We start from the raw sequence: 27612 nt of genomic DNA on the forward strand, positions 1-27612 counted from the left end.
CTGTGATTGCATTATGATTTTTGAGAGCTACCATCAGTGATGTAATTTGTACATTAACTCTGCATTTCAATGATTCATTTCTTCCTTTCAATGTCATGTCTGATGTTTATTTTAAAACTTCCAGTAATTTTGACCGTCTAAGTCTACGACTAATACATCTGTTACGTAACGCTAACAGTGCTTTGCAGTGTTGTTTCCTCTTCGAAACCACTGAACTAACCAATAATCACTCACTTTGAGTTCCAGCACCAGATCCATCCTCTTCTTCCCAAGGGGGTTGATGTCATTCAGGATGAGAGCAATGATGATGTCAATACCATTGCATTCATGAGTGGCAATGCAGTTCTGAGGAACAAATGAAATGCAAGTAAATTACAGCATAGACTGAAACAAGAGAGTTTCCAGTTTAACCCAGCAACAGACATACTCCTCCTCTACATCCATGATTTATACTGATGCAAAATTACTAATATAGCTTTTATAAAGCCACAACACAGATGCAAGCACCAATTACTGGTGTTCTTCCAGGAATCTGTCATCAAAGTCCCAAATGCTGTGTAACAAATGTTACGATGTTTGGTTGAAAAGAGTTGAAAAAAAGCTGAATGGCAGACAGTAAGACTATATCCTGTGTTTATTTATTTATTGAATGACTGGAAAATCATGCCATCAAAAATCCTCTTTTCAACAGCCAATGATTCTGGCCTCATGTTGGACAGTCTCCGGGCAGCAGCAAAATACATAAACAAGCTGATTTTTAAGAAATGTGTGGGAAACATAAATGTGTCTTTGGGATGGTGAAACGTAACTGACATCTTTTTTCTTTTGTGGTGTCCCATACAGATCAAATTAACTTAAGTTTACCAACCTGCAGTGAGTGAGGCTGGCCACATTTCATAACTACTGGTAAAAATTCACTTGGCTTTATACTCACAAATTACAGTTTATTTTGCCAAACATGTACCCCAACTCAAAACTAAACAAAGGCTTGTGGCAGCCAAGTGGTTTTAAACAAGAACCTTGACACCATTTAAAAGACACTTAATTCCACACAAACAAAAATAATTCTAGCACACTCCCTCCCTTTTCTGTCTCAGCAGACATGAACAAAGAGCTTTGTTTGGTCTGGCAGTCCTCCTTCTAGCACTGTTTGACGGAACTGAAAACAGTTCAAACAGCGCCTGCGTTTAGCCAGTTGCTTGTTTAGTCATGCCAGTTTCACACTTGCCATAAAACGACCCCACAGCGGCTTGAACAGAGGATGCCACGATCATGTGAGAAGACCAAGCGATGCCAATCCATACCAAACAACAAACACAGGCGCACTGCCCAGAGTAGGCTGGTGTTACACTGTTGAAGAAAGACTGCATAGCTTCAGTGTGGCAGCTGAGCGCTGGGCACGAGGAGACAAATGCTCAGGACTAATTGCAGTCCTGCCCCCGCACAAAACCACCGGTATGATTACTAAAATGAAAAGGTCACTGTGATGTAAGCCGAGGATAATTTGCTAAAGTGCTAGAAGAAAACTTCATTTTAACGTCCAAATGAAAAACAGGCTCTCTGCAGTTAGGTAAATGACAACACAGGCAGACTGCAGACTAAACACGCTGTTGAAAACACATCTTAAGTGAGAGCCCAATCATGTTGTGTGTGTATCACCTGGTTCTCATGACAGGGACCTTGGCAGTACTCAGTCAGGCTCTCCACAGTCTGGTTGATGAGCCCTACGTTCTTCTCATTGATGTACAGTCCCAGCAGTCCCAGTCCCCCTGTGGTGCTGCCACAGATGCAGTCCAGGAACTGAAGCGTCTCACACACCAGATTATAGTTGTTCTTGTTATTCTGGTTGCGCAGAAAGTTCTGGAGATGGATGCAGATAAAATATACATCAACTTGGCATTTCATTCTTCTTTCCGGGACTGTTATGTAATGTTGTGGATTTGGGCAGTGTGAAATATCTTTGTCATCAAGACAATGTGTCGCTTTAAACCAAAAAAACACGAAATTTGATGTTGATCTACAACGGCCATGACTGATTAGTCATGGTCTCAGGGTCTGTAGAGACAGCTGATACCAGAAACACTCCTTTTAGATTCGACTCAGGGAATCTAAAAAAAAACATTTTCCAACATTTTCTAGCTGTCTCTGAAGTGCGAAATAAATTTATCGAGTTAAGGCTGCGAGGCTCTCTCTACTCTTGTCTTCTTATGTAAGGCTATACAGCAACCAGGCAATTACTAAGGAACAGTAACATCTCAATGAATTCATCATGTCAGCTGTATGGTTAGCAGTAAATCAATATCTTGCACCCACACTGGGTCAGGATGGACAAGACAGAGTGACTCAGTGCCGAGCCAACTATCACCTAATGAAGGCCTGCTCTGGTTTGGGGTGTAAACAGAATCAGTGCAAGAAGGAAGTCTTCTGTCTGGGCTGCTGAAGCAAGCCATTACTAAACAACAACACACTCCTCATAGTGAAACCAGACCAAGACACACCAGAAATGGAAACAGCTGCATCAGGAAGTTCTGCAAATGGTGCCTATTTTCTACATGGTTTCATTTCTGTATAACCGAATGTGGTGATAGAAATTCAGAACACAGGTCAGGTAATGTTAGCATGTCGTGGGCCACGTGGTGGGGGGGCGGGAATTTAGGCAAAACAAAAGCCCTACAGCGACAGCAAGCTGGTGTAATGGCGGACCTGCAGATCCCTGTTGTGGTTCTCACAGAGCAGCTGCATGAGGCGCAAGATGGGCTGCATGATGGTGATGATGACGCTCATCTCGCCTTCCTCCTGGCCCTTATCAGCCGCTGGGACGGGAGAGCCATCAGCGGCCGCTTGGTGCTCTTCGGCTTCGGCCTCGCGGCGGTAGGTCGTGAAAGCCTTCTTGGTGACAGCGGAGGCCTCCACTAACTGCTCCTTTACTTCCTCGGTCACCACTGCTACCACCGGCACATCTTTGACTAACCACAGGAAAAGGAGAGTGAGTCAAATGCAGACCATGGAAATAAGATGAAGAGTTCTATAGAAGTACCGATCGGTATGATCATTTGCATGCATGGATATGTTATATGTTTGTTATCACGTCTTAATATAGGCTTAATCATTATTGCGCTGCAGATTTTATGATTTTTTTAACATTATCCTACAGAGATAGATAGTGACTTAACAGACATTTGTTCACATTAAATCTATTTATTTTCTATCAGTGCCTACAGAAAACATAAAAGAATTAATAAACCGAAAGAAATGATGTGGCAGTTTCTGTGTTAATACATCAGGCATTTAGAGACTGGCTATTCAGACAGACTAAATTCCATGCACACAGAAGACAATAGAGGTTTATTTTGCCAGTTTGATGGTCTCATGTGTGATTTCCTTAAGGAAATGACCTAAAATTTCCTAGTGGTGACCTCAACTCCTGACCCTTCACCTTTCTTGCGTGCGGGCGTGTCTTTGTCTGGTGGCTCCTCATCCTTCTTCTTGCTGCCCAGGTCACTAGTATTAACCGTCACAGTGGCTTTAATCTCCTGCTGAGCCAGCTTCATGCGCTCATAGAACACCTTGAAGAATTTTTCTGACTTGTTGTCCCCCGTTAAACGATGGAAGAATGACCGCTGCAGGGAAAAAGGAAAGAAGAGGACAATGCATGTAATATTTACTTCATATTCTGCCATATTTTAATGTGTCTGACACTATTTTGCTTCAGGTGGAATTTACATATCACTTTCTGCAGTCCTTCCTTTTTTATGGACTAATGCTATGCCAAAATGCTGATTCAAGGTGGTTGATTTTCAACGCCGTCATGTTACCAACAGCACTTCTTTTCAAGACTCACCTTGATTAAATATTCAGTTTCAGAGGATTTTTTTTTTTATCTAGTAAGTTGCTGCCTTCCATTTGTTATCATGATCTTATTGTCGCTCTTATGGTTTATAAGCAGTGCTGAGACCCAGAGGTTCTGTTAGAGGCAGTTACATAAGGCTCCTCTCACATTGCCAGGAAAACATGCTGCAAGGCCTCACCATGCTCACCTGATTTTACACCATCTGCTCTCTGCTCCCTGGGCATAACATGGCTTTGGCGCCCTGAGCACTATGCTGGGCGTTAACACTTAAAAAACAGGCAAGCAACAGCAAAAACAAAGGCAAGATTTGGGATTTACATGAAGCCAAACTCAAATGAATGCACACACACAGACACAGGTACACACCCCGCTGACGACACACTGTACATGCACTGACTTTACAAGTGTGCACAAAAATGCAAACATGCATGTGCACATGGAGGTAAGCATAAAAGCCTGTCAGAGCACATTCACAGAATTGGCCTCACTTGCCTTGTAAAACTACATTTGTGTGATTGCACTTGACCACTTTTCTAGGTTTGATCCGGCATGAGTAAGCGGTTTGTGAAGTCAAGGTGAGGAAGGAAATGTTCTGCCTATAGCTGAACAACACAGAGGGCTGCATTGTTTCAAAGCCGTGTATGCACGGGCTGTTGTTTTTCTGCAACAGGCTCATATGTTCTGTCCCATTTTCCTCTCGACAATCCCTCCTTACATAAGACCTGTAATCAGCTGAGTGGTTATAGTGAGGGCACACAGTGCCTCAGCTCTAACACTGTTACATCAGCCCACTGAGGGCGAGCGTTGGAGAGAGGGAGACAGGAAAACCCTGCCCTACTTTTCAGTGCCAGAACTGCACGAAGTGAGCATGTGGTGTGCGAGAGAGGAGGCAGGGTCCGGGGGGGTGGGGGGGGGTCAATGCAAGCAGGACTTATCACATACATAGATTCTGGGGCAGTTTTGAAAGCCTGTTACACAAGACTCTTTCCAGGTTTAGCTCAACTCTTAAGTTTCTGAACAAGGGGAAAGACATGCAAGCGGTGAAACAACATGCAAGTGCAGTGCACGGCAGTGAAGTGACGTTATCTGCATAGAAAGTCTTTGAAAATATGAAACCTATGTAGTGAAAGTTGCCTGACTCAAGTCCTGAGGTATGCAGGACACTTAATGCATTAACCAAATCTGAGTTGTCTTCCTTCTCGCTTTTATGCAACTGTTTCTTCTTGCTTGTTTTTCACGCTGTTAACATCATGTTGTTGACAAAATAGGACCATTCACTGATAATGATCTGATTAAGAGTCAGCAGAAGACTTATGCAAGCAGACCGACTTCTCCAGACAACAGCTCCAGGATAGCAGCTTTACAAGCTTACCATATTAAATAGACCTCATGACTATGGTCATAAACCTTTTTTCTTCACTGATGCAAAGGGAATCATTTTGTCAACACTTGTCTGTAATACATACCGAAGGCAAATGGAAGAGCGTGCAAGAGCTGTTGCTCTTTGCTCTGCCTGCAGAGTCAGTTTAACTACCGCTGGTTGTAAAACCTCAGGACTTTTTGGTACAAATCAAAATGTATCAGTGGCACAGAGCATCAAAAACTGTCAAATACTTAAAGCTGGCATCAAATACTTGCTTGGATTAGTACATTTCTTTACTTACTCTTTGATCACATAGTTTCACCCAGGTTTTAATCACTATTCTGTCCATGGCAGACTGTTCATAGTTATTTCATGGATGCTTGTGTTTAATAAACATTTAACCTTTCTGAAGTTTGACATCCTTCATTTGATGAAAAAAAAAAACATGCTTTTATTTCTCAAAGTAAAGCACTGAAAAAAAGAATCTGTGCTGAATTGCAGGGATTGTATCAGTAAATTGTTTAAATGGAAGCCAGCTCTGACATGAAAATAACCTTGAGAAAACAGCTTTTGGCCAATTTATGAATCATGAGAACATGGTCTATAGAAAACTTACTTAGTTGGTTTCGATTCAAGGCCTGACTTGAGTAAATTAATAAATACTTGGTCATTAGTGAGCAAGAGGACCTTTTTCATGCTGCACTTTTCCTTTTGTATTTGTTAAGAATACGATTCTACTTATCAGAGCTGACGAGATCACGCAACGAGATAAGAGACAATTCAAAGATTCACTAAGTTACATAAGGAAACAACTTTGATAACAACCGTTGTACAAAATTTAACCCTAGTCCTCCACATTGACTGCTGAGTCATTCTTTAAAGAAAGTGGTCAGTCAGCTAATCAGCCTCAGCTTTTCCCACCGAGGCACCTTAGCCCTCTCTGTGTCCCACTACAGAGCCATTAAGCCCCCTGGGAGTTCTGCTGATCCTTCGGCTGTCAGTCATGTTCAGCACAGCAGGTTTAGGTCAACTCATGGTTTGCTCTCCTATTCTACAGATTCAACGTGGTGGCACAGCGTGGCCTCCTTTCTGATTATACTGCGCTTCCACTTTCCTCTCCATTCCCTGTCAGCTGCCACCCCAGCTCCTGGCATCAACACGGGCCGGTTATGTAAGGCTTGTTTATACCACCAGCCCTCTCTTCCTTTTTATCCGTCTCACGCTTTTACAGCCTCACACCTTGGTGAGTGACAAAGCCATCTCTGTGCTTATAGGAGGGCTTGAGTGGCACACTCTGCCCCGCCCAGCTGGTAACCATGGAGATCTGCTCCTTGAAGCCATGACAAGACTGCCAGATAGGAGGTTGAAATGACAAAGAAATACACATGAACGCGTGTTCTCAAGATTTTATGCAGGCAGCAAGCCATGCAAAGTCTAAAATGTGTCCTGTGACTTCAGCAACAACAACAAACAAGCAAATGCACTGAAGTGACTAAGAAGCTGCACGGGGCAGGACTGAAATAAAATGTTATACGCTATAAACTGGGTTTTAAAAGGAGATTCCCCTGCTCATTCCGTAGCTGGAAGGGAGCTGGTATGTCGATGATGGCGGTGCCTGGAAACTCACTTTGCAGAAGCTTTTTAAAGCTTTCCAAGAGGTAGCTGTAACGTGAACTTGAACTGAGCAGAGGTGGGGGGAGTAAATCAAGTTTGGAAGGGGCTGAGGCCAGCGGCGTGCCACAACAAGCCTATTGAGTAAGAGTGGTGGCACCTGTTTGCTCCTGTGACAGTTGAGGATCGGAGGTCATGAAGACAGCGTTGAGTAGATGGGTGGTGGGTTGGGAGGAGCAAAGCTTCTACACTTCTTCTCTTACATAACACACAAACACACACACACTCTCTCTAAGGGCTGTTTTTGGAATGAGCTCTCCAGCCCTCTAAGTACATCCAGGAGCGTGTGCATGCGTGTGTGCATGTGCTAACGGTGCGTCCAGACGAGCGTGCAAGAGAGCAGTTTTATGCTATGATGCAGTACGTGTACTACATGTCCGCTCAAGTTACACCAGCAAATTCACGGTATTTGCTGCTTATCACTGGACAACAACCTGGAAGCATACGTGTCAAACAGCACGTTATCTTGTCCATGACGATCTACGCAGGCTATTTATGGGAAGTTATGTAGGTCAATAAATAACGTTTGACATAATGTGCATGTCATGTGTTATTTACTGTTAGATTTAAAGCCATAAACCTGCCTAGAAGTCAGTGCATTATCTCTTGTTAAAACGGTGTCACAAAACAACTTAGTATATTACAGTTTTTGTGGTGACTTTTTGTATTTCTAGTCAAGGCAAATAATTGTCAATTACACTAGGGAAGAAAGGCTTGCTCTAAGCCACTGCTTAGCATAAGTAATGAGTAATTAATGTGACTATAACTGTTCGGGGCAATTGGGTTGTTTGATGCAAGTTTACATGCAAATGGACAAACAAGTGCAACAAACTGTTGTTTTCGTACAACAGGTAAATGCGTGATGGAAAGACAACCAGCAAATTCAATTATTAGGCTTTATTAAAAGGGCAAATAAGAAAAAGATGAATCCTGCAACTTCACAATCACAACCATGATGTCATGGCAAAATCTCTAATTGTTTTGTCCAGCAGATGAACATCTCTGGGGCAGTGGTGGGTGTTATACTTACGTGTATCATGCATGGTGCAAGCCTGGAAAAGGCTGGTAGGATTGCGTCCTGACTCATTTCTTTTTGTATTCACTATCACACTTACCCCGTCCCTCAGGGCTGCCATATATCAAGTCAAGTGAGCACCGAGCTCTAGGCCCTGGATGAATTCCTTCTGAACCCAACTAACAGCCCTCCATCTCCCTCTCCTCTGATACTTGCTTACTCCCAGAAATTTTGTTGGTTAGGCTACGACCCTGGATTACCTCAAAAACAAACAAACAGGCTGCTCAGAGAAATCTGTTTGCATGTTTTTGTCCTGCTTTTCATTTAGGCAACAAGAACCCTTCTGTTCTGAAAAGGGGGCAGGCTATCTGCCGTTGTGTAAGACAGGGAAATGTGGTGCATCTGCTGATATGTTGTGAATTCACTCTGAACCATGCATGATCTTTTAACAAAGTTCACTACCATGCCAAGGTAAAAATACACCTAACTTGAATTCTGAAATAAGAAGCTTCCTTATGATTGTGTCATAGGCGAAGCCTATAAACTGCTCTGCTCATGAAGTTCACTGTGAAGTTTTTCTACTGCAGGGCTACAGCAGGAAGACGACTTTGAGGTAGAGAGGTAGAAATTCAGACATTTACTGTTGATTCTCTGTATATATACAAATAACCTGGTGCTACTTCCCTATATAGCAAAGTAACTGTCACTAATTTGCATCCAAAGTGCTCTCTGGTATTTTAATGAGTAAAACATTTACATTTAAAACTGTGACTCAAACAAGACAAAGAACTTTGCAAATATTTACAATGGCCTGGGGTGCACAACAGCAAACAAAAAAGTTCCACACCCAGTTCAAAATGTATGCCACAGGCAACTTTCGCCAGTGGACACTGAACTTCTTCATCATGCCTTAAACTTAAAAAAGGTTTATCTGCACATGACATGACAGGTAAGTCAATAAGTCAGAAGAGTTGACGTGTCCTAAGGGAATCTGTTGGGAGTGGCCTTTCCTCAGGTCACACCAGAGAGCCACTGAAATCTACTGGATCTCTGGAGAAGCCGTGCCCTTCACGGCCTCCTTTCTACTAGCAAAGCATGACCCAGTTAAGAGTCTGGTTGGAATGTTAGGAGGCCCAGGGCTCTGGGCGTCATTCACCCAAGCAGAGAGGCAGGCAGCAGCTTATGTAACAGGAGTCATGTGAGTGCCTTTGTGTACACTCTGGGAAGTCAGGCCTTATCAGGTAACGATTAGGTGCGGGGGGGTGGGGGGGTCGATTCAAAAAGGATACACAAATGCCAAAAAGCTTTTTTTGGTATGTTGTTATAAAGATATGTTAATACAAAGAAAAAGTGCAAAATCAAGTGCAAGAGCACAGTGCAGCACCCACATTATGTACACCAGGTACACACTAGTTATCTTGTAGTTCATCTTCAAAAACGCCAAGTGATTGGGCACATTTTGGATTTAATAACTGAACTGTTAGCTTTGCATGACAAGAGTGAAGCATTTTGTTGATACTTTGCACCCCATCACACATAGACAAGGTAATGTTAGTACAGCGGAACGTTACTAAGAAGCAAATGAGACCAACTGTGCGACTCATGCAACAGCACAAAACTCTTGTCAAATCTAACAGTGCCAACTAGAATTACCACCTGGCTGTTGTATGACTCTGCCAGCTGGTAAAGTTGCACTTACATCCATGTCTGCACTCAATAGTATATGTAGTAAAGAAATGAAATTATATTTAGGGTATTTTTTGGCAAAATGGACATTATGACTATATTGACATGTATGATTAAAGTGAATAACTGAGTGATAAACATGCTGTCTTCACTTAGAGACTATTTTTTCAGCAGTACGGAGGACTGATACAGAGCTTCATCACATGGTGCAACGACAATCACCTGAGGCTCAATATCAGCAAAACCAATGAGCTTGTGGTGGACCACAATGCTTCAAATACGGGTGCTGCTGCAAAAAAGCTATAAATTGTGAATGTGGAGGCTTCACACACATCTTCAATCCGGCAGCACAGAAGATCTCTACAATCAGCACAGTTTTAAGGTCGACACCAAAGATGTCATCAATTCAGTATCTGACCACATGTGAAATATGGTCACAATCTCCACTTCTGTACCTGAGTTATTGCATTGAATAATGGACAGAAAAGTGTTTTTGCAGGACATTATGATGTCACAGTGAAGCTGACCTTTGACCTTTGGGATATAAAATTTGGTCATAATTAGCATATGAATTCCTCAGATGGCCAAAAAACAGGATTTGTGAGGCCGCAGTGACCTTGACATTGGACATTTGACCACCAAAATGTAATTGGTTCATCCTTGATACCAAGTGAACGTTTGTGGCAAATGTAAAAAAAAATTCCTCAAGGGCTTTGCTCAGATATCACGTTCATGAGAATGGGACAGGCGGACTGCCGGAAAAGAGAATGCCTCTGGACGCGGCTCTTGGCGGCACTGAGGCATAATAACACAGTGGAGAATCGTGACACCGGGAATCGGCATCAGATCCCCCGTAAGGCTGCCAAAGTTTCACACCCCTATAACAACACTATGCAAATAAGAGCGATTACGCAACGAGCCTGTTTGTGCAAGAGAACACACAAGTGCATAAACACACAAACCACAAAACCAGAATACACTGATGGATGTCTTACGAGCAGTGTGTACTCACACACTTGGTCACAAATACATGCACGTAGAGTGTGCACACACGTATTCGTGATCATGCATACAGACACATAAGCACATATACTGTATACCCACACAAAAGCAAACACATACCCACACACACACACACAACACTTGCAAAGCTGAAAAATACAGTTGCAAACACAGCAGCTCTCTCTCCCCTCTCAACCTGCTTACTGTGAGGTTTGCGAAGAGTAAGTGTTGCCATAGCAACCCCTAGCTGGCTGTGGGGAGGCAATGACGTATTTGGCTGCACAGCTTTGACCTCTCCCAGCAGACTACTGTTCCTCTTCCTTTCTGACTTCCCTCCCTCCTCTCCTCACTTTCCCTTTTTTTTACAACTCAAAATGTCAATAGGTTTAAACATGTCAGGTTGCTTTCTGCACCCGACTGTCTCGATCTGAAAACGTGCCCAACTTACCACACTGGCAACTGATTCTTTTTCCTTTTCCACAGTCAAGTCATCCACGGTCGCTCCATTTTTTTTTATTGACAGAATGGAGCTCCAAGGTAATAACTTAAATTCTTCACACCACAGCTTTGAACCTGAGATAACATCTCCTGTTGAGATTCTGCTCATGCCTCTCTGAGGCGAATGCTGTCTGTCCTATTTAATTGCAGGGTAGACACGTGAATGTTGGAGCTCAATACTTCACACCCACCCTCCTCTGCATTGTTTTGTGCTGTGTTCTTTTGAACACAGTAAACCTCGCTTACCTGGATGACCGTGTTTCCACCTTCCAGCAGTGCGATGGCCAAGAGTATACTCTCCTGGAAGATCCGGTCGCTGGTAGCGTTCATGATGAGGTCAATGACCAGATCAGAAGCTCCTTCTTTGTCCAGGTGGCACTGGACCTCTGCCAAACTCAGCTCCCCTCGACCTCCGACCCCGGAGCTGACGACTGTGGTCACAGAAGTGAAAATGATTATTAACTACATTAATACTGGTGTATTTAGATTTCAGATCAATAGATGGTAATAATTTATATTAAGATATACATATTCACCATTAACTAGTTGCTTAATAGCACACATATTGGTAACATACCAGCTCTTAGTCATTACAAAGCACTTACTAATGCCTTATTCTGCATGCCCCTATTTTGAGTTCGTCCCCCAATAACCTCCTTTACTTACTTACTACTTATGGATAGTAAGTAAGGAAGTTGCTGTACGTGCATAACCTCGCCGTAACCCTCACAATAAGGGGGCTTTATACTGACTTATAAAGAGGCAATATGCTACGAATATGCATTCTAATAAGCGACTAGTTAATGATGAATATGTTTACCTCAATACAAAGTGTAACATAATAGATCTTGGAGCACAATATATTATCATATTTGATTACTAAATGCATATTAAATGCAATTTAAGAGTTTGGCCATTTCCATAATACTTCAGGCCTTTGCTCAGAACAGCAGTCACTGCATTCATATTTAACGTGTTGCCACAATAGGAGTGAAGTAAGGCACTGTTACTGTTCATTATAGCCTACTAATATAACAAATACATACAATAATAAGTACAGGACATGCAGGAAGATGCTCAGTTTGCTGAACAGGGTTGAGAATGGGGATGTCATTTTCCGTCATAGAGAGCATGCTACATTCGGGAAAAATAGTGATCGAAAAATGTCAACAAGTGTGGATGAGATAGATGCAGCTGTGCAACTTGTTGTAAGTTCACATACAGACATAATTATTAATCGCCACATGTCTTTGATCGGTGTGAAAAAGGTAGCTGGTCCTGGAAACTCCTGCTGCAGCTTCAATGTCAGCTGAAAATGATATCAAAGACTGATTCATTCAGACACAACCTCCTCTTCATGGATCCTAGCCCATAAAACTGGGACTAAGGACTACAGGCAAGTCATAAGTTGCACCAATTTTCATCAGGATTATTTCATTTTCCCACAAAGCACAAAGAGATGCTACTATCACCTACTAAAGAGCACAGAGGACGTTTAACGCAGGTTCATATCAGATGCCATTTGATAAAAGGAGTCTGTGCCTCATGGGATTAGCCACAGGTGTCACATAACACACATATAACATCAGACGTGTCTGGAATCCATGGAGGTAGTCCGACTGCTGCTGCTGGCTACCACAGTGGTGAGATAACAGCACCCATCAGAGCCATCTCTGGCTGGGCGAGCCACTGAATCAACAACACATCCCATTCTAGACGGAGCTGGGCTCTTTGGTCGCCTGGCAACAACACGGCTCGCAGTATGCTCAGTAGCGGAGTCGGGGTCCAAGTGCTTAAAGGAGTACAAGGCCATGGCTGTGAATAAGATCTCATTTTTTTTCTCCACTCTAAAGCATTAGAGATGAATGATGAGTCATAGCTGTGATGAGAGACACAGAGTGACTTGCTGGAATGAATAAATGTCAGTTACGAACAATCAATTGCATTTGTGAATGTCTGTCTCGCATAAGCAAAGACTGAGAGACGGATGGATGGAGAGGCCGTTGTAGTTTCTGGTAACAACTGTTTTCTGTACATACGTTTGGCCTTCTGTAAATGTTTCATTGTGAACCCGAAGCACATATGCACCGAGTGTACACTGCTGTAGACAGTGCAGTCCAGGTGAAGTAAAGTGGAAGCTGTCACTATGACTATTCTTTGTAACCTGCGCATCCAATAGAGAAACATTTTCCACATGAGAGGAACCTCCACATAATCTGTGAACACCTTCCTGTGAAAATTCATACAATGATTTAAAACAATCTATATTTTTTTACTTTTGACCAAATGTATACCCAAACCTGTTTAGATTACTGGCAAAACTAAATTAAAGAGAATTTATCTTTCAATGTTTCTTGTACCTTCTTCCTGTAAGCAGAATCCACATCATGACAAATTTACAATTTAAAATTCCAGGCTTTATGAAACACCTTTTGTAAACATTGTTTTCTGTAGCCATATAATACAACAATTTTGAAGTTTGAATGGCAAGACTAAAGCTGAAAAGTTTCATGTTTTTCTTTATGACCAATCTGTTCCTGACTGCCATATTGGAGCTGGCCGCTATAAACTATTTTAGTCTTATTTAAGTTTTTGGTGCTGTGAGTGGCTCATTTTCCCAAATGAATAATTTCAAAATCATCTTATCTTTCTGAGCTTTGCCATATACACCCACAGATACCCACCTGTAGGTGCTTTTCCCTGCACTCCAGGAGTGAGTGGGCCATTGCTGAAGGTTGCAAGGCTATCTCTCCTCTGGCCAGGTTTGACGTTTCCATAGTATCGATTGACCAAGATCTGCCGCAGAGCTTCACCCTATCAGTGAGAAAGGATGTTAGAAGATGAAATCCAATTATAGTTACCATGTAACAGAACTTGAGCTAGAACCCAAAGTCAGTATTATTGTGCTATTGTTGCAGTACAAGACAAGAAAATCAATGCAAGAATACACATAAGCACAGTAGTAGTAGTAGTTTTAAGTCCCACAACAAAGAGCCAACAACGTAAAGCAGTGAAAAGTTGTAAGATTACATGGACACTCAAAAAAAAAAAAAAAAAAAATCCTGATCATCTCCCATCTCCTTTTAAGCGTACATGTACTCCACTTGAGAGCCTAACCCTTTGTTTTTCATTGTATTTTGGTCCTTTTAGAGCTCCTCAAAGCAATTAAAAGCTTTTAAATTACTGCTGTTGAATACGCATTTTGTATTAATAAAAACAAAAACAAAATAAATACAAAAATATGGATAAAGGAGAAGGTTAGAGTGCCATAGCCCTGAAAACTAATCCTTGTAGACATCCCCTTTGGAAGACCATGGAAAAACACACAGTTTCTTCTGATTTGACCTTTGCCCCCTGACCTCAGTCAGTGATGTTCAGAGTTATCACTCTCCCAACTTAACATTTGCTGAAATTCAGTGTTTCCCTATATTACTGTCCACCACTCAATGTGCCTCACATGTTACATATCGTATAACTGACAGGGGAGTGAGTGGGTGCCATGCTGTGGAAGCAGTGTGACTGTGAGGGCATGGCAGGACAGTCAGTCAGTTGTCAGCCATCGATAAGATGGGGGCCTGGACCTGACCACGGCAAACCAAACTCAGTACCTACCCTCGTTTGATCCTCCAGTTGCTTCTGTGGCTGGTTGGGATCAAGCTCCTTAAAGGGGATGTGAGTTAGCAGAAAGCAGTAAAATAAGGAAAGGAAAAAAATAATAATAATAAAGAGGTCGGAAAGAAATTAGAAAACAAAATAGTGTGTTAATACAGTGCAAATTAGTTACTTTACTAGCATGCAGGAAATTGGGTGCAAATCAGCTCATGCAGTTAAGAGGGAGGTGGTTGTGTCAGGGAGGTGTGAGGTCGAGTCAAAGTCATGCAAGGTTTCATGCAAGGAAGGATCGATATTCACTCTAAAACATCATACATCTAACTTAATTATTCAGAAAGACACGATGAAAATCACGTCATGGCTCATTTCAAACATCTAAAATTTTATGTCAGCAACATTTTTCTTCAACTCGGAAGATCCAGACGCACACTCTTGACAGTCTAGTATAGGAAAGCTCAAACATTGCAGTCTGTCATGTAGTGACTTCCTCATTACTTTCCAGCCATAGTGGCAAAAAAGGCAAAAAATGATTTACATAAGAGAAGGACAAGCTGCCGGAGGGGGAGAAACACAAGGCATGAGAATGAGGGGGGAGAAAAAAAGCTGCTCTGTCCAAGTTACATAATGGAGCCGTGAGCTACCGACACATACTGTAAGCACCAATCTGGCATGGAAAAACACCTCAGCCATGACTTAAACCCCCCCACCCCACTGAAAGAAGGTCAGGAAATTGGACTTCGCTCAAAAATCAAGAGGTGGATGGGAAGATGAAGGAAAGGCAGGAGGGAGAGAGGAAGGAATGGACGAGTGGACACGTGGGAGCAGTGCACAAACATGTAGCATAATTCAAGTTCCACAGGGTGAGCAATATGCATGAGTGGGCCCCTCAAAACAGGAAATACAACATGGGGATGGGCTGTGGCTCTTATCTATTCAGATAAAGAGATAAAGACTGAACACAAGTGTCACGGGGATGGAGTTAGTATGTAAATATGACAGAATGATCAAAGATCAGCAGTGATCCGTACTAGCGGGGCAATATGGGTCTCAAACACACCTCGGCAGGGACTTCTGGCTCAGGTGGAGGTGCCAGCTGATTGGAAATAAAAGGATGATGTTAGTCAAAGTCTGAAGATGTTGAATTAGTTATGTTGCATCTGCCTCCAAGGAGTAGCGCCCTCTTTAAAAACTTCTAACAAACTTCTCGTCCCTAAAGACTGCTGTTTACTGACACATCTAGCCGTATCTGACTTTCTATTGCTCACTAAGATTGCCAGTCACATGCACCACTGCACATCATAAACATGCATGATTTAGAGAGCCAGGAGCATAGAGAAGGTGGACAGAAAACATGTTGCTCTCTGAGATCTTGGTGATAATGGATTGCTTGCAGTATGTAAGAAATTATTTCATTTCAGTGTGTCTCATGTTTTCATGGAGCCAGCCTTATGGGACAGCATGGGTGTTAAGCAGCGTTAACCTATTTCAGCAAGGAAGCAGACACTAAAATAAAATATAATAAAACTCGCCCTGTCCTCACCACACTATAGACCTTTGGCTACAATTCAACACTGTAGTGCTGTTAGTGTTCTGTGGTTCACTGTTGACCTCCTGCTGCAAAATGCTGCTGCCTATTCTCCTACAAATAAAAATAATAACACACAAATTGGAAACAAAACTATGAAACATAAATAAAAAGACCACACAGTTTCTTAGCAAACTAATACTAAGTCCCTCAAGTCATAAAATTCAGTTTTTCGAAACAGAATAAAAAAACGTAATAACGGCCTACAAAGTATAGAGGTACTCAAACTCCAGTTGCTCAAGAAAGTAAACGATTCATTTAACTGACTAAGCTTATACAAAGACCTACATACATGCAATGACACAAAACCTCAGAGTGAATGCAAGCAGCTAAATAACATGTAACCTAATATGGCTATACATATCCGTCTGTAACCCAGTCATGGTGGTTTATGCTGATTAATTGTGCAACTGGACAGGAATTTCCCTATAACAAGCCCCCTTTTAAGTCAACACATTGATTTCCACTGACAAATGGTGATGCATCAAGCATGCAACTGAAGCTATATTCAACAGCCATCGCTTAAGTTGTGTAACTCAGCATGAATTTTTGAACTTTTACTAACGTTTTCTGGCATATAAAGAGATGCATCAGCTAAAAGGATAATAACTGTTAGCATCTGTTTCACTTGTTATGCTTCCCACAGTCTGTAATAAAATATCAACAGAGGCAATGCCAAACAAATAAACACAATGAGAATCAGGACATTTGCGGACGCTCAGATGAGCTCACTGACCAGAAGAATCGGTATGGTATTGGTAATCATACCATCCCTTTGTTTACAAAAACATAACTAAGGGCCTTAACCCACATCCTAAAATGGCCAGACACAGTGTGCACTGCTTTACCTCACCTCACTGAGAAGTCATAAAGAAAATTAGCTGTTCCAAGTAAAAGAAATCAAGTCTTCAGGGAAAAGGCCAGAAGGACAGTTTGGTATAGCACTCTGCTAACAATATAAAACTGGCTTGTAAGACAGGCAGACCTCAAATAATTAACAGGTGTTATGTTGGCTGAAGTGCACACTCACCACCCAAAGAAAATAGCTAACCCTCCCATGCCCCCCTGTCTTCCCTGTGCTACCTAGATTGAGGTGCACCACTGCTACCGTCTCCTGGAGGACATCTCTGCAGCACTTATATTGCCAATTACCACTGAAGGTCACACATCAGTGGAGTTTAAAATTCCAGGAAAACTGAGAAAAAAAGGAAAGAAAATTGCTGGCTCTTATGTAACTGCTTCCTGAGAGCTGGCTGGAGCCCAAGAATCGTGCAGCATTAAGTTAAGGAAACTGGGACAGTGCTGTGTGTTGCTGAGGAACGTCTGTAGCTCCCCCTGTTGGCCAAGAAAAAAACCAACAGAAAAAAACAACAGCCCAGAGTTTCCTGACTTCACCCACAGCAGCAGGCAGGAGGATAAACCAGGACAAGCAGAGTTTATCTGAGGCAGTTTGGCAGAGTTATTGCATGATGGAGAAAGTGAAAGTGAAATGGACAAAACAATAATATTTGTGGAAGTATCGGTAGGGATGTGGTCAGAAAAACGCATGAGGAAAAAAGAGGAAACGGTACTCTAAAAATCTGTAGCTAAAACCATAGTAATGAGGACTCTGTGGTGGGCTGGCATAAACACAAATAGATGGAGGAAAACATACACACACAGCCCACTACCACTATATTAGCACTGAAATAGTTCCTTATATAAATGTAACTACATGTATGGGTTAAAAGCTCAGCGCTGTCCTCGGCAAACCGAATTACATCACCAGAATAATACAGACATCATCTCCATCTGACCCCACCGGTCTCACACAGTCTCACAAACAAAGAAGTCCACATGCACGTGAAGGAAACACAAACACATGCAGTGGTTGATATGATCGGGCCTGACAATGAGGGTGGCAGGCTAGTCATGTCTTGTTTTCTCCTGGCTCGCATTTTTATCACGTTTCTATTTCTGGAAGAGTGAGATAACCTCTGCTAACGGGTGAACCGTCGCTTCGCTTTATCCTGCTCTCTCATCACTCTCCCTGCACACACATGCACACAAAGACACACACACACACGCACACGCACAAATCCAGCCCACAAACTGGGCATGCAACAACAAGAAATATGAAGGGGTCTGTCGAACCATAGTGAAACTGACAGCTGCACTCATTCGTCAGGACCTCTGGGTGGGAGCTGGGGTGTGCTATGGTAGGTCAGAGAGCAGCAGCAGAATAAATACTGGGGTTACATAACAGCTATCATGGCAGTTTATCTTGTTGCCACGGAGAGGAAGTTGGGGTTTTGGCCTGACTGTCTTCCATCTGAATGACATCCCCACACATGCTGCCAGCCAGCAGTCAGGCCACAGTGTGCTGTTATTAATGTGAGTGCGTGCGAGAATGAGTGACATACAGCATGTGCTGCGGGGGTGAGGGAGGATGCATATGGGAGGAGTTGATGAAACAAAGCGCTGGTCTTTGACAACAGCCCTGTTTTTGTGGAAGCCGGGGATTTCCATTGCTACAGTACCAAGTGCCATGTACAGGGAGGGAGGGAAGGAGGGAAAATAAAGCAGAGAGACAAAACAGAGAAACTGCTGCTTCCTGGCAACTCTGGAAAGACCCTTTCCAACAATTTCCCCAACTATCATCATTGTTCACTTCCCTTGCACTCACCACACTCCTGATTAAGTGACTGGTCTACTGTCTACTGCCTGTTTTTCACTCCCCAGTGTTATTTTCCCACAGGCACAGATTCTCCTGCTCTGACAAACTGCTGTTTTGACAGTCGTTTCAAGAGAAGCTACCAAGTAGGCTGTAAACAATAATATGTGTTGTTCCAAACAAAGCCAGTATAACAATCCCAACACAAGGTCCACTTACCAAGTTTTCTCCGGGGCTTTCAACCATATTACACAGTCCTCATCAGTGGACAGAGTTTGCTCAGTTGTCATGGAGATGAATCTGTCGACACGCGAGCGCAGTAGCTGTTATGATTTTATCCATAGCACCTTCAGGACTTCTCATCTTAAAGGCTCCTGAAAATTGTAAGTAAGTGGGCCTTGAGTTGACCGTTTTATCAAACTGCTATTTCCAGGGGGCAGAAAAAACTTTGATGCTTAACTTTAAGCCAACATGGACGAGATGTCCTGAAAGTGCTACGAATCAAATCCTGATAGATACTGAACGTACATGTCAGCTCCATCTGCTGATGAAGACCTTATGATATGGTTAAAAGTTCCAGAAAAAAACGAAAACGAATTTGGAGCGTTTTGTCAAAATTTGCCTTAAAAACAACAGTTTAAATAAAAGCAATAAAAGTAAAGTTTAAAAAAGAGTAAAAGGTTGATGGGACCTGGTCAAACTTGAAAAAGACTTGAGAAAAATGTGAGGCTTGGCCACCCCCGGCAATCAAACGCGTGGTTGAAACAACTAAAGGATCTTGGAAGGATGTCAGGCGTTGGTGTTATGGCACATATGGAACCAACACATCTAAAATGCACTGTAACTGGGGGCCTGAGCACGTACATTTAATAGTATATATAAGGCATTTCATGCTAAAACTCACGGGCAGCCCGTGAAGAGAGACCAATGGTTACCAGCTTGAGTGAGCTAAAGAGTGGACTGCCTTCTGGTCTGAATGAAGACAAACTGCAGTCGTCCAAATAAGAGGAAACAGAAGCACGAGCTACTTTTTCAAGATCCCTAGGTATTACTACTAAAACAATTTGGTCAAAAAGTTTTTAAAGTGCTCTAAAACTGCAACAAAATCTATTAGTAGTTGTTAGTATTTTAATACATAAAAAATATCACTCTACCGAATGTTCCTACGACATTAGTCACCAGTGACATGTGAGTTATGGTTCCTCTGTAGTCACACCCATAATCCCTGTGACCACGCACTATCAACAACAGAAAGGAGAAACCTGTTTTATCCACTTCCTTAAGGCCACGGGTCATGACCACTAACTTATTTTCGCAATGCACACTTACTGTGTGACGTGCACGCTGCCGCCCACAGTCCAGCCCCACTGTGTTCTCAACTATCAATATACGTTAGATACAGTATCCCCAGCTATATATACACTCACACCTGCTTTTCCATGGTGGCAAAGGGCTTACAAGAATATTCCACCATCCGTCACACTGTGCTGCATGTAGACTGAGTGACCAGAAAAATAGAAACATCTCATTGATGCACAGCAATGTAACACAATGACTCTAATAAACACCATGTTCACTTTTTAGAGAGACTAGCCAGATCCACTGGGGGTTTAGCACCCTGGCAGGAGTTTCCATCCTACAAATAAAGGTTAATCAAATTAAAAATGTACACATGGTGGGCACTTTATAGACTGATAGCGGTATTTTTAGGCTACATATTTCAGATTACAGTTGTACTTCTGGCAGTGTGAAGAAGGCTTTGAAATGGCATTTAGAAAAGACAATTTCTTAAAATTGTAGTTTAAAAAAAAAATCTAATTATAATACCAATTGTCAACCGGTATAAATCTCCTTAATTGGAAAAGAGTATGAAGTTTAAAGAGAAAAGATTTCAACTGGTTGTTGGATAAAAAAAAAAAAGAAAAGAAAAATCACCCTCTGTCCCTCCATGGAAATTCCAGGGCCAAAAAGTCCAACACAATTAGTGACGAGCAATCTCAGCTACATATAAGCGCTGTTATAGGCTGTTTCAAATAAGGCTGTTAAAATGGATTAAGAATTGTACAGTTGGCAAAAGGCAGTAATGTATGCCTGCATTCTCCAGAACATACTCAGTAACTTGATATTGTTTCTTCATTACAGAGCGCACTCCAACACAACCATTGAGAGGCACAACAGACAAGCATATTGCATAATGTGAGCTAGAAATGTCAGCAGTATGCTACATTTTTACATGGGATCAGGAGCATCTCTTGCAGGCACAGAACAGGGAGGGATGGACTGAGCTACCGACAGGTGTCACAGATGAGAATGTGGTGCTAGAACGTCTACTGGCAGCACAAAGCATGTCTATGTTGTTAGTGGGAGACAAATCAAATGTACATCACAATAGTAAGTAAAATGATCAACCTCAGCCACATCCATTTCATCATCAAAGGCAATCAGCTGCAAGAGAAAGAGTATAGGGAGCAGAGTTAGTAGAGCTAGATTAGTGAGTTACCGTAAAGCTCGGTCACAGGTGTGTGAATGTAAAGCTTGTCGCACGCAGCATGTCGAGTTAGTGACAACAGTGAAAGTATAGTATGACAACATATGAATTCATCAGTGAAGTGATTGATAACTGTGAAAGCACCCTCCCACCTTCACGTTCAATTGTTTTACAGTATTGAAATCACACATCATATTAAGCTCTCTTGATATTGATTTACAGAAAAAGTTTTAAATGTTGAAATAGTTGCAAGTATTTATCACCTTTAAGCTGACAATAAGCAGAGGCACATAAAGTCCCGTCTGTTAAAACGTATTCCTTCATGCCTTCTGGCAAACACTAGTTGAGGAGGAGCAGCTGAGATCTTCTGAGAGTTTTTTCAACAGTGGATACAAAAGTTGTTGTATATAGGGCCTCCTGTTCAGCCAGGCAACAGGTAATGCTCAGTATTCCAATATTAGCTGCTGTGCTAAGAGTGTAAAACAATGCAGTGGAGCTGCCTGAACCATACAGCTACAACGTCAACTGGAGACTCTGGGCTGAATTTTAGTCATAACACCTTTTTGCTCTCATATTGATGAATGAAGTGTGAAATGTTTTTCACACGACAACACAAAACGCCTTTTATTGCGACCAGTTTTTGTTAAATCATCTTGCACATGCATGAGATACAAACAGAACAAGGACTCATAAAAACATGCTTCATAGTGCTTCTAGTGGGCAGAGTCTCCACAGGTACCTTACCTACATACTGGCAGCCATTGCATCGAAAAAATGTCTTCAATTTCATGATCAAAATCTGAATTCTAGTTGTTGGTTGACTGCATTTCACCCATTGACTGTACATAAAGACAGACAACATGACACCTCTCCCCCTCCATATTAGTATGTTAGTGAATGGGACATCCTAAATATGGTTTCTGCCACTTTAGGTACTTTTAATCATGCTGTTCCAAAAGAAATGGGGACGCTATGTAAAACATGAATAAAACAGAATGTGATCATTTGCTAATTCTTTCTGACATATACATTTTACAATTGGAAACAGTACAGATACAATCAGCTTCATTGATTTTTGTAAATATCTGCTCATTCTGAATTTGATGCAGCAACACGTTTCAAACAAGTTGGGACAGGAGCAAGACGCCAACCTACGTATCCTGGATATCTTCGCTTCATTTTTGTACAGTGGGAGGAAGTGGAGACGTGTCGTCCACCTTTATATACAGTCTATAGTTTTTCCCTGTAAAGACTTACTGCTGTCATTGTTGCAACAAGCTGACAAAGTTGAAGCAATCGATTAGAGATAAGTACAAGAGGTCATTAGCAGCCAATGAGGTCGTTAGTAATGGACGCTGTGTCAAATGGTTGAGTGAGAGTCAAGACATGAACAATGTTAATATTGTTAATAATGTTGATACTCATTACTTCAACTATTTGGACCTGCTGTTTGATAAGGAATCTATTTTTTATTAAACGTACCAGTGTTTGCCGAACATTAAACTAGACATGACACAGAGTATCCATAAACGGCCCTGGCTGCAGCAATTTCAAATACAAGACTTAATGACATCCGTATGGATTTTTTCTTTTCAGCATGCTTTGCAGGCTCCAGAGGCAACCAAGCAGAGCTCAGCCTCCTCCTTTATTTCATCATTTTTTGATCTTATATGTTCCAGCAAGTTTGGTGCATTGGGACAGGGACACTGCATCCTGAGATGTCAGTAAAGTGTTTTATCTCATGTGTGGGTGAATCTTGGGCACGACAACAAGCAGAAGATGAGAAAGAGGAACACAGAGGGTACATACCTTCTCCCCATAGCCCCGGTCTTTTGTCATCATTTCCCTCAGTGTCTGCAGTACTTTGATGCACAGACGCTCCTCATTCTCCTCCAGCAACTGCTTGGTGTGTTTGATCAGTCTGGTCAGAGGGAGAGAAAGAAAAGAGAGGACATATAAATAGATTGATGAAATCTGCAGTTCTCCAACCACCTAACTGCACCGCCGACCACACTACAACTTCTGTGGAGATCATAACACATGACAGTGGTCTTCTTTTAGCTCAAAACAACACATTTGGAGAATAAGAGGCAGATGGCACATTTAAATGTCTCGGATGTAAATGAAAATGACAGGAAACCACAATCTAATTGGGAAGCTTCTCAACACAAGGGCAGATGTTTTTAAACTCTTAGAGACCTTCAGAGAGGCTGATGATTCCCCACAGATAGTGCCAGTTGGCACAAACTACTGCGCTCCATAAATGGCATCCGCAAGTAGTAGAATAATCCCTGCAACAAAAGCGGTTCTATGTGTCCCACCAGGCTCCTTGTAATCCAGTCTGACCTCTTATCAGGCACAACAAAACACCATAAAAAACAGTGTCTATAATTTAAAGTCCCTCATTTCATATTCATGTTCAAGAACAATTATTTTGTTTAATGGGTATTTTGCATTAATACAAAGCATTTTCTGCAGCATCTCACTGGTTAACATTTTCTCACGTGATTTTCCTACATTTGCGGTCAATAGGAAACCTAATGCATCAATTACACTAAAGAACAAACAAAGCCTGACACATATGGGCACTGGCTGGCCCACTTCAACCTCACAGTTAGTAGTGGTTCTCTAAGGCTGTCCCATTGCATGTTAAACTGGCAGAATAAAACTCAAACCTCAAACCATAACCATGTATTACAATAGTCTGCTCAATAATGGGTAAGAAAGTCCCCTAACCCAACTCAATGTTTTCTAAGCCTGGGACAAACAAACATACTTTGGTGGTTGGACTTACTTTGATATGAATCCTCCACTTTCGCATTTCTTGCGGGCTTCTGTGTTCTCAGGGAAGAGGAGCTCTGGACGATGTAAGACATCCACCAGCACTGAGAGCTCAGCTTGCACCAGCGGTCTCAGACGGTCCTCCAGTGCGGACACTATGTCCTACAGAGCATAGTGAAATATAGCCAGAGCATAGACACGACCAGAAACTGCAGTTTTCCTACAAAATACTAAAGCAAGTTCTGCCATGAGTTCACAGGCTCAGACTTAAATGTCAACACTGACACACCTAATGAAACCACGGTCCTGAATATTTGGTGGTCCTGAACTTTTTATTTTTCAATAAACCAACTTATCATCTCATTATAGTAGCTCATATTTCTGAGAGTTCATTGTATCAAGGGATACAGGGATTCAGATTACCTCGTCTGTTGTGCAGGGTTAAAGGATTACTCCTATGGCATTATTGATTAATATTAACGTATTTGAGAGATGTGTAAGTCAGCCTCTGACTTAATCTGTACATGTATCCACATTAGTTATTTCATCCAAAGGAATCCAGCTGCAATGAACCTCAAAATATCTGCCAGATACTGCAGCCTTATGAATGAATGTAAAAGAAACATCAGGTGACATATCCAGTACACTACATACTGTACCAACCAAAGCAAACCATATGTCTGATGCACCACTGCTTCCACTTCTCTATACACTTCCTGTCATGTCTGGTGATGACTAGTGTGAAAATATACAAATAAGTGAAGTTGCATCATGATGACTTTGGTCTGGTGATGATTACAGTGCTGTGTGGGTTATCGAGTGAGTGGTAGAACAAAAGGGCTAAAGGAGGTGAAAAAACATAACAGACAATGAACAGTGTTGTAGCATACATTCAGCTAAATGCTACTCCTTAAATAAAGGGAAAGGAAAGAACGGGAGGGATACACAGGAGGAAACACATTGCTCTCTATCTGGGAATGTCTTAGAGATTAAACCAGCCCAATCTTGGGAAAGTGCAACAATGTCATGAGTGGGACGATCTTAGGATCGGAATTGCTTATTTCATTAAAAACATCAGTGATTTTTGAGCCAAGTCTCCGTGTTTCCTGTGTAAGTAGACACAACAGCTGTACTGGTCCAGACAGGTCCGAGATTTTTCACACTTCCAGTGAATACTGAGTCATGCATAACCAGAAAATAGGGCGTAACAGCTTGATATATGACGAATAACACTTTACTTTTCCCAGAATGCAAGTAGAAACCACTTCTACAGTATTTTCTTTACCTTACAGTTACCAAAAGAATGACATCACTCTTGGTATATTTCTGATGACACTGATGGGTGAGTCTTGATAGGCCCATGGTGGTCTCATGAACCAATGAAACAGTGTTTATGCAAATGCATAATAAAGAATTGACAATCAGTGGTCTGGTCAAGGAGAAGCATGGAACCAATCAATGAATAATGGCAAAAGAGCATTATATCACTAAAAAACAAGCAAAGTATTATAGTTTGAACCTCACACCTGGCCTGCACAGCTGACAGAGAGATATACAGACGCACAAAATGCATTTGAAACAACATTTTAATTACAGCTGCTTTCCCACCAATTCAGCCATTTTACCAATGATTTATTTTACTGGTGTTTTTTACCCCCACTGTATTACTTTTATTTATTTTTGTTTTGATTTTTATCATTCCACCACCTTCCTGCTTGAGGTATCACTGCTAGATAAGATGTAAGGTTAAATTCTTAAACAAATTAAAACACAGCATTACTAACTACTGACCTGTAGGCGCTCAATGATGTTTCTGTAGTCTTTGGAGGTAGTCAGGCCTGAGTCTCGTCTGGAAGTGTTCTTCGCAGACAGCCTCCAGCTGAGGATGCTCTTCTGCACAACATTATTGGACTTGACAAACAAGTTGTTCACCTGACTGTCCAAGTCCACTGGGATGGCAATAGCTCTGCTCTTAGCTGGGTAGAGGTGAGAATGTAAATATTTCTATTTAATGCTTTTAAAGTGTCACATTGCCCTTTCTCATATATTAACAGTGACAGAGTTTGGTGTTAAGCCAGTGTCTTACCCACGTCTGAGAGTACTTTAATACAAGCCTCCACCGAGGCCTTCTGAACAGGGTTAAGCCAGTTGCAGTGGTATACCCTGAACACTCCCTGAAGCAGTTGTACAAATACTGGCTGACGGGTCTGTAAGACAGAGAAAGAGCAAATGATAAGAAAAAAATCACCATGAAAAATAGTGAGGAATAAAGGAAAACGCGTGCTGTTCAGGATAGATGGAGAAAAACCTGAGTAATAATGTAATAACCAACAAAGTGACTATAGTGTTACCTGACTAGGTTGAACTCTTAATCCAATTTGTGCTAAAGATGTCAATGTGAGGATACTATAGCACCTACGTTGAAGGGGTCTACAGCTTTGGGTCCAGTAGGCCAGCTGTTTTATTATGTGCAATCCCAACACATCACACCAAACCAGTGTTGAACAGAGTACAACAGATTTCTACCACCATGATGAAACTATCAGCTGGCCACAGCCCTAGAGTACAATAAATACCTCTGTTATCTTTCCAAGAATGGCGGCCTGTTGCAAGAGAAAGAGGGTCGTGATGTTTGGAAAACTTCAGTAAGCAAAATTCTGAGAATGTGCAAAAACTTACACAGAAGAAAATCAAAACTTTCGACTGGGGGCCAACTGGAAGAAAACAACTCCACATAACAACGGGGTGTCAAGTGGGCAGCTGTATGTAATACTACTGCACATCACAAAGTTACTGCACGAGGGATTTGGCAATCTATAGAGGGTATTGGTCATGTTTTATTGGAAAAGTCGTGGGCAACAGGACACCGCTACATCAAGGTCTAAGAAACGGAGTGACCACATTGCGTGAGTACATCATCTGCACCATGTCCCAGTAAAACCTTGTGCAACACACCCACAGATCTGGGAACAACAGAGTCTGTGTGCTGACTAAGCCATGAAAACGTGAAAACCCACACAGTGAAGATACTTCTTAACATTCAGAGCCTGTTGATAAGCACCCAAGGGTTGGGAAACAAAACGTGGGGGAGGGTCACCATTACTTACATACATATGGCGTGCCATCTATGCAGAGGGGAGAATCATATTTTACAGTCTATATAGAGGTAAGTGAGCAGTGTGTCTCACTGCCAAAAATCTCAACTAATGCGTACAAAAGATTTTATTTAATGATCTGAGGACTGATGAACCCATAGTCCAAATTACCTGCAGGCTTGTGCTCTGGTCAGAGAAAGGAGAGCTAAAGAAACATGTGACAATGCTCATGACTGTCTCAGTTACATAACGCTCCAGCGTGGTATCCGCATGCTTCCTGTCACTGGTGTTGTTGCACACCTAGGCAAGGAGA

The 27612-nt window shown here is 41.9% G+C and overlaps 1 protein-coding gene across 1 annotated transcript in view; it reads right to left on the reverse strand.

Annotated features, from left to right (window-relative positions):
* Positions 1–27612, reverse strand: part of itpr1b (inositol 1,4,5-trisphosphate receptor, type 1b) — an 82382-nt gene that overhangs the window by 23661 nt on the left and 31109 nt on the right. Inside the window, exons 35-45 of the mRNA XM_041950034.1 lie at positions 27471–27599; positions 26291–26411; positions 25996–26180; positions 24218–24366; positions 23233–23344; positions 13770–13899; positions 11332–11516; positions 3437–3620; positions 2704–2966; positions 1660–1860; positions 235–345 (exon numbers count right to left, since the gene is read on the reverse strand). Of these exons, the coding sequence (XP_041805968.1) occupies positions 235–345; positions 1660–1860; positions 2704–2966; positions 3437–3620; positions 11332–11516; positions 13770–13899; positions 23233–23344; positions 24218–24366; positions 25996–26180; positions 26291–26411; positions 27471–27599 (1770 nt within the window). The remainder of the gene's footprint in view (positions 1–234; positions 346–1659; positions 1861–2703; positions 2967–3436; positions 3621–11331; positions 11517–13769; positions 13900–23232; positions 23345–24217; positions 24367–25995; positions 26181–26290; positions 26412–27470; positions 27600–27612) is intronic.

Source organism: Chelmon rostratus, chromosome 2 (genome assembly GCF_017976325.1).
Source record: "Chelmon rostratus isolate fCheRos1 chromosome 2, fCheRos1.pri, whole genome shotgun sequence".
Lineage (NCBI taxonomy): Eukaryota > Metazoa > Chordata > Actinopteri > Chaetodontiformes > Chaetodontidae > Chelmon > Chelmon rostratus.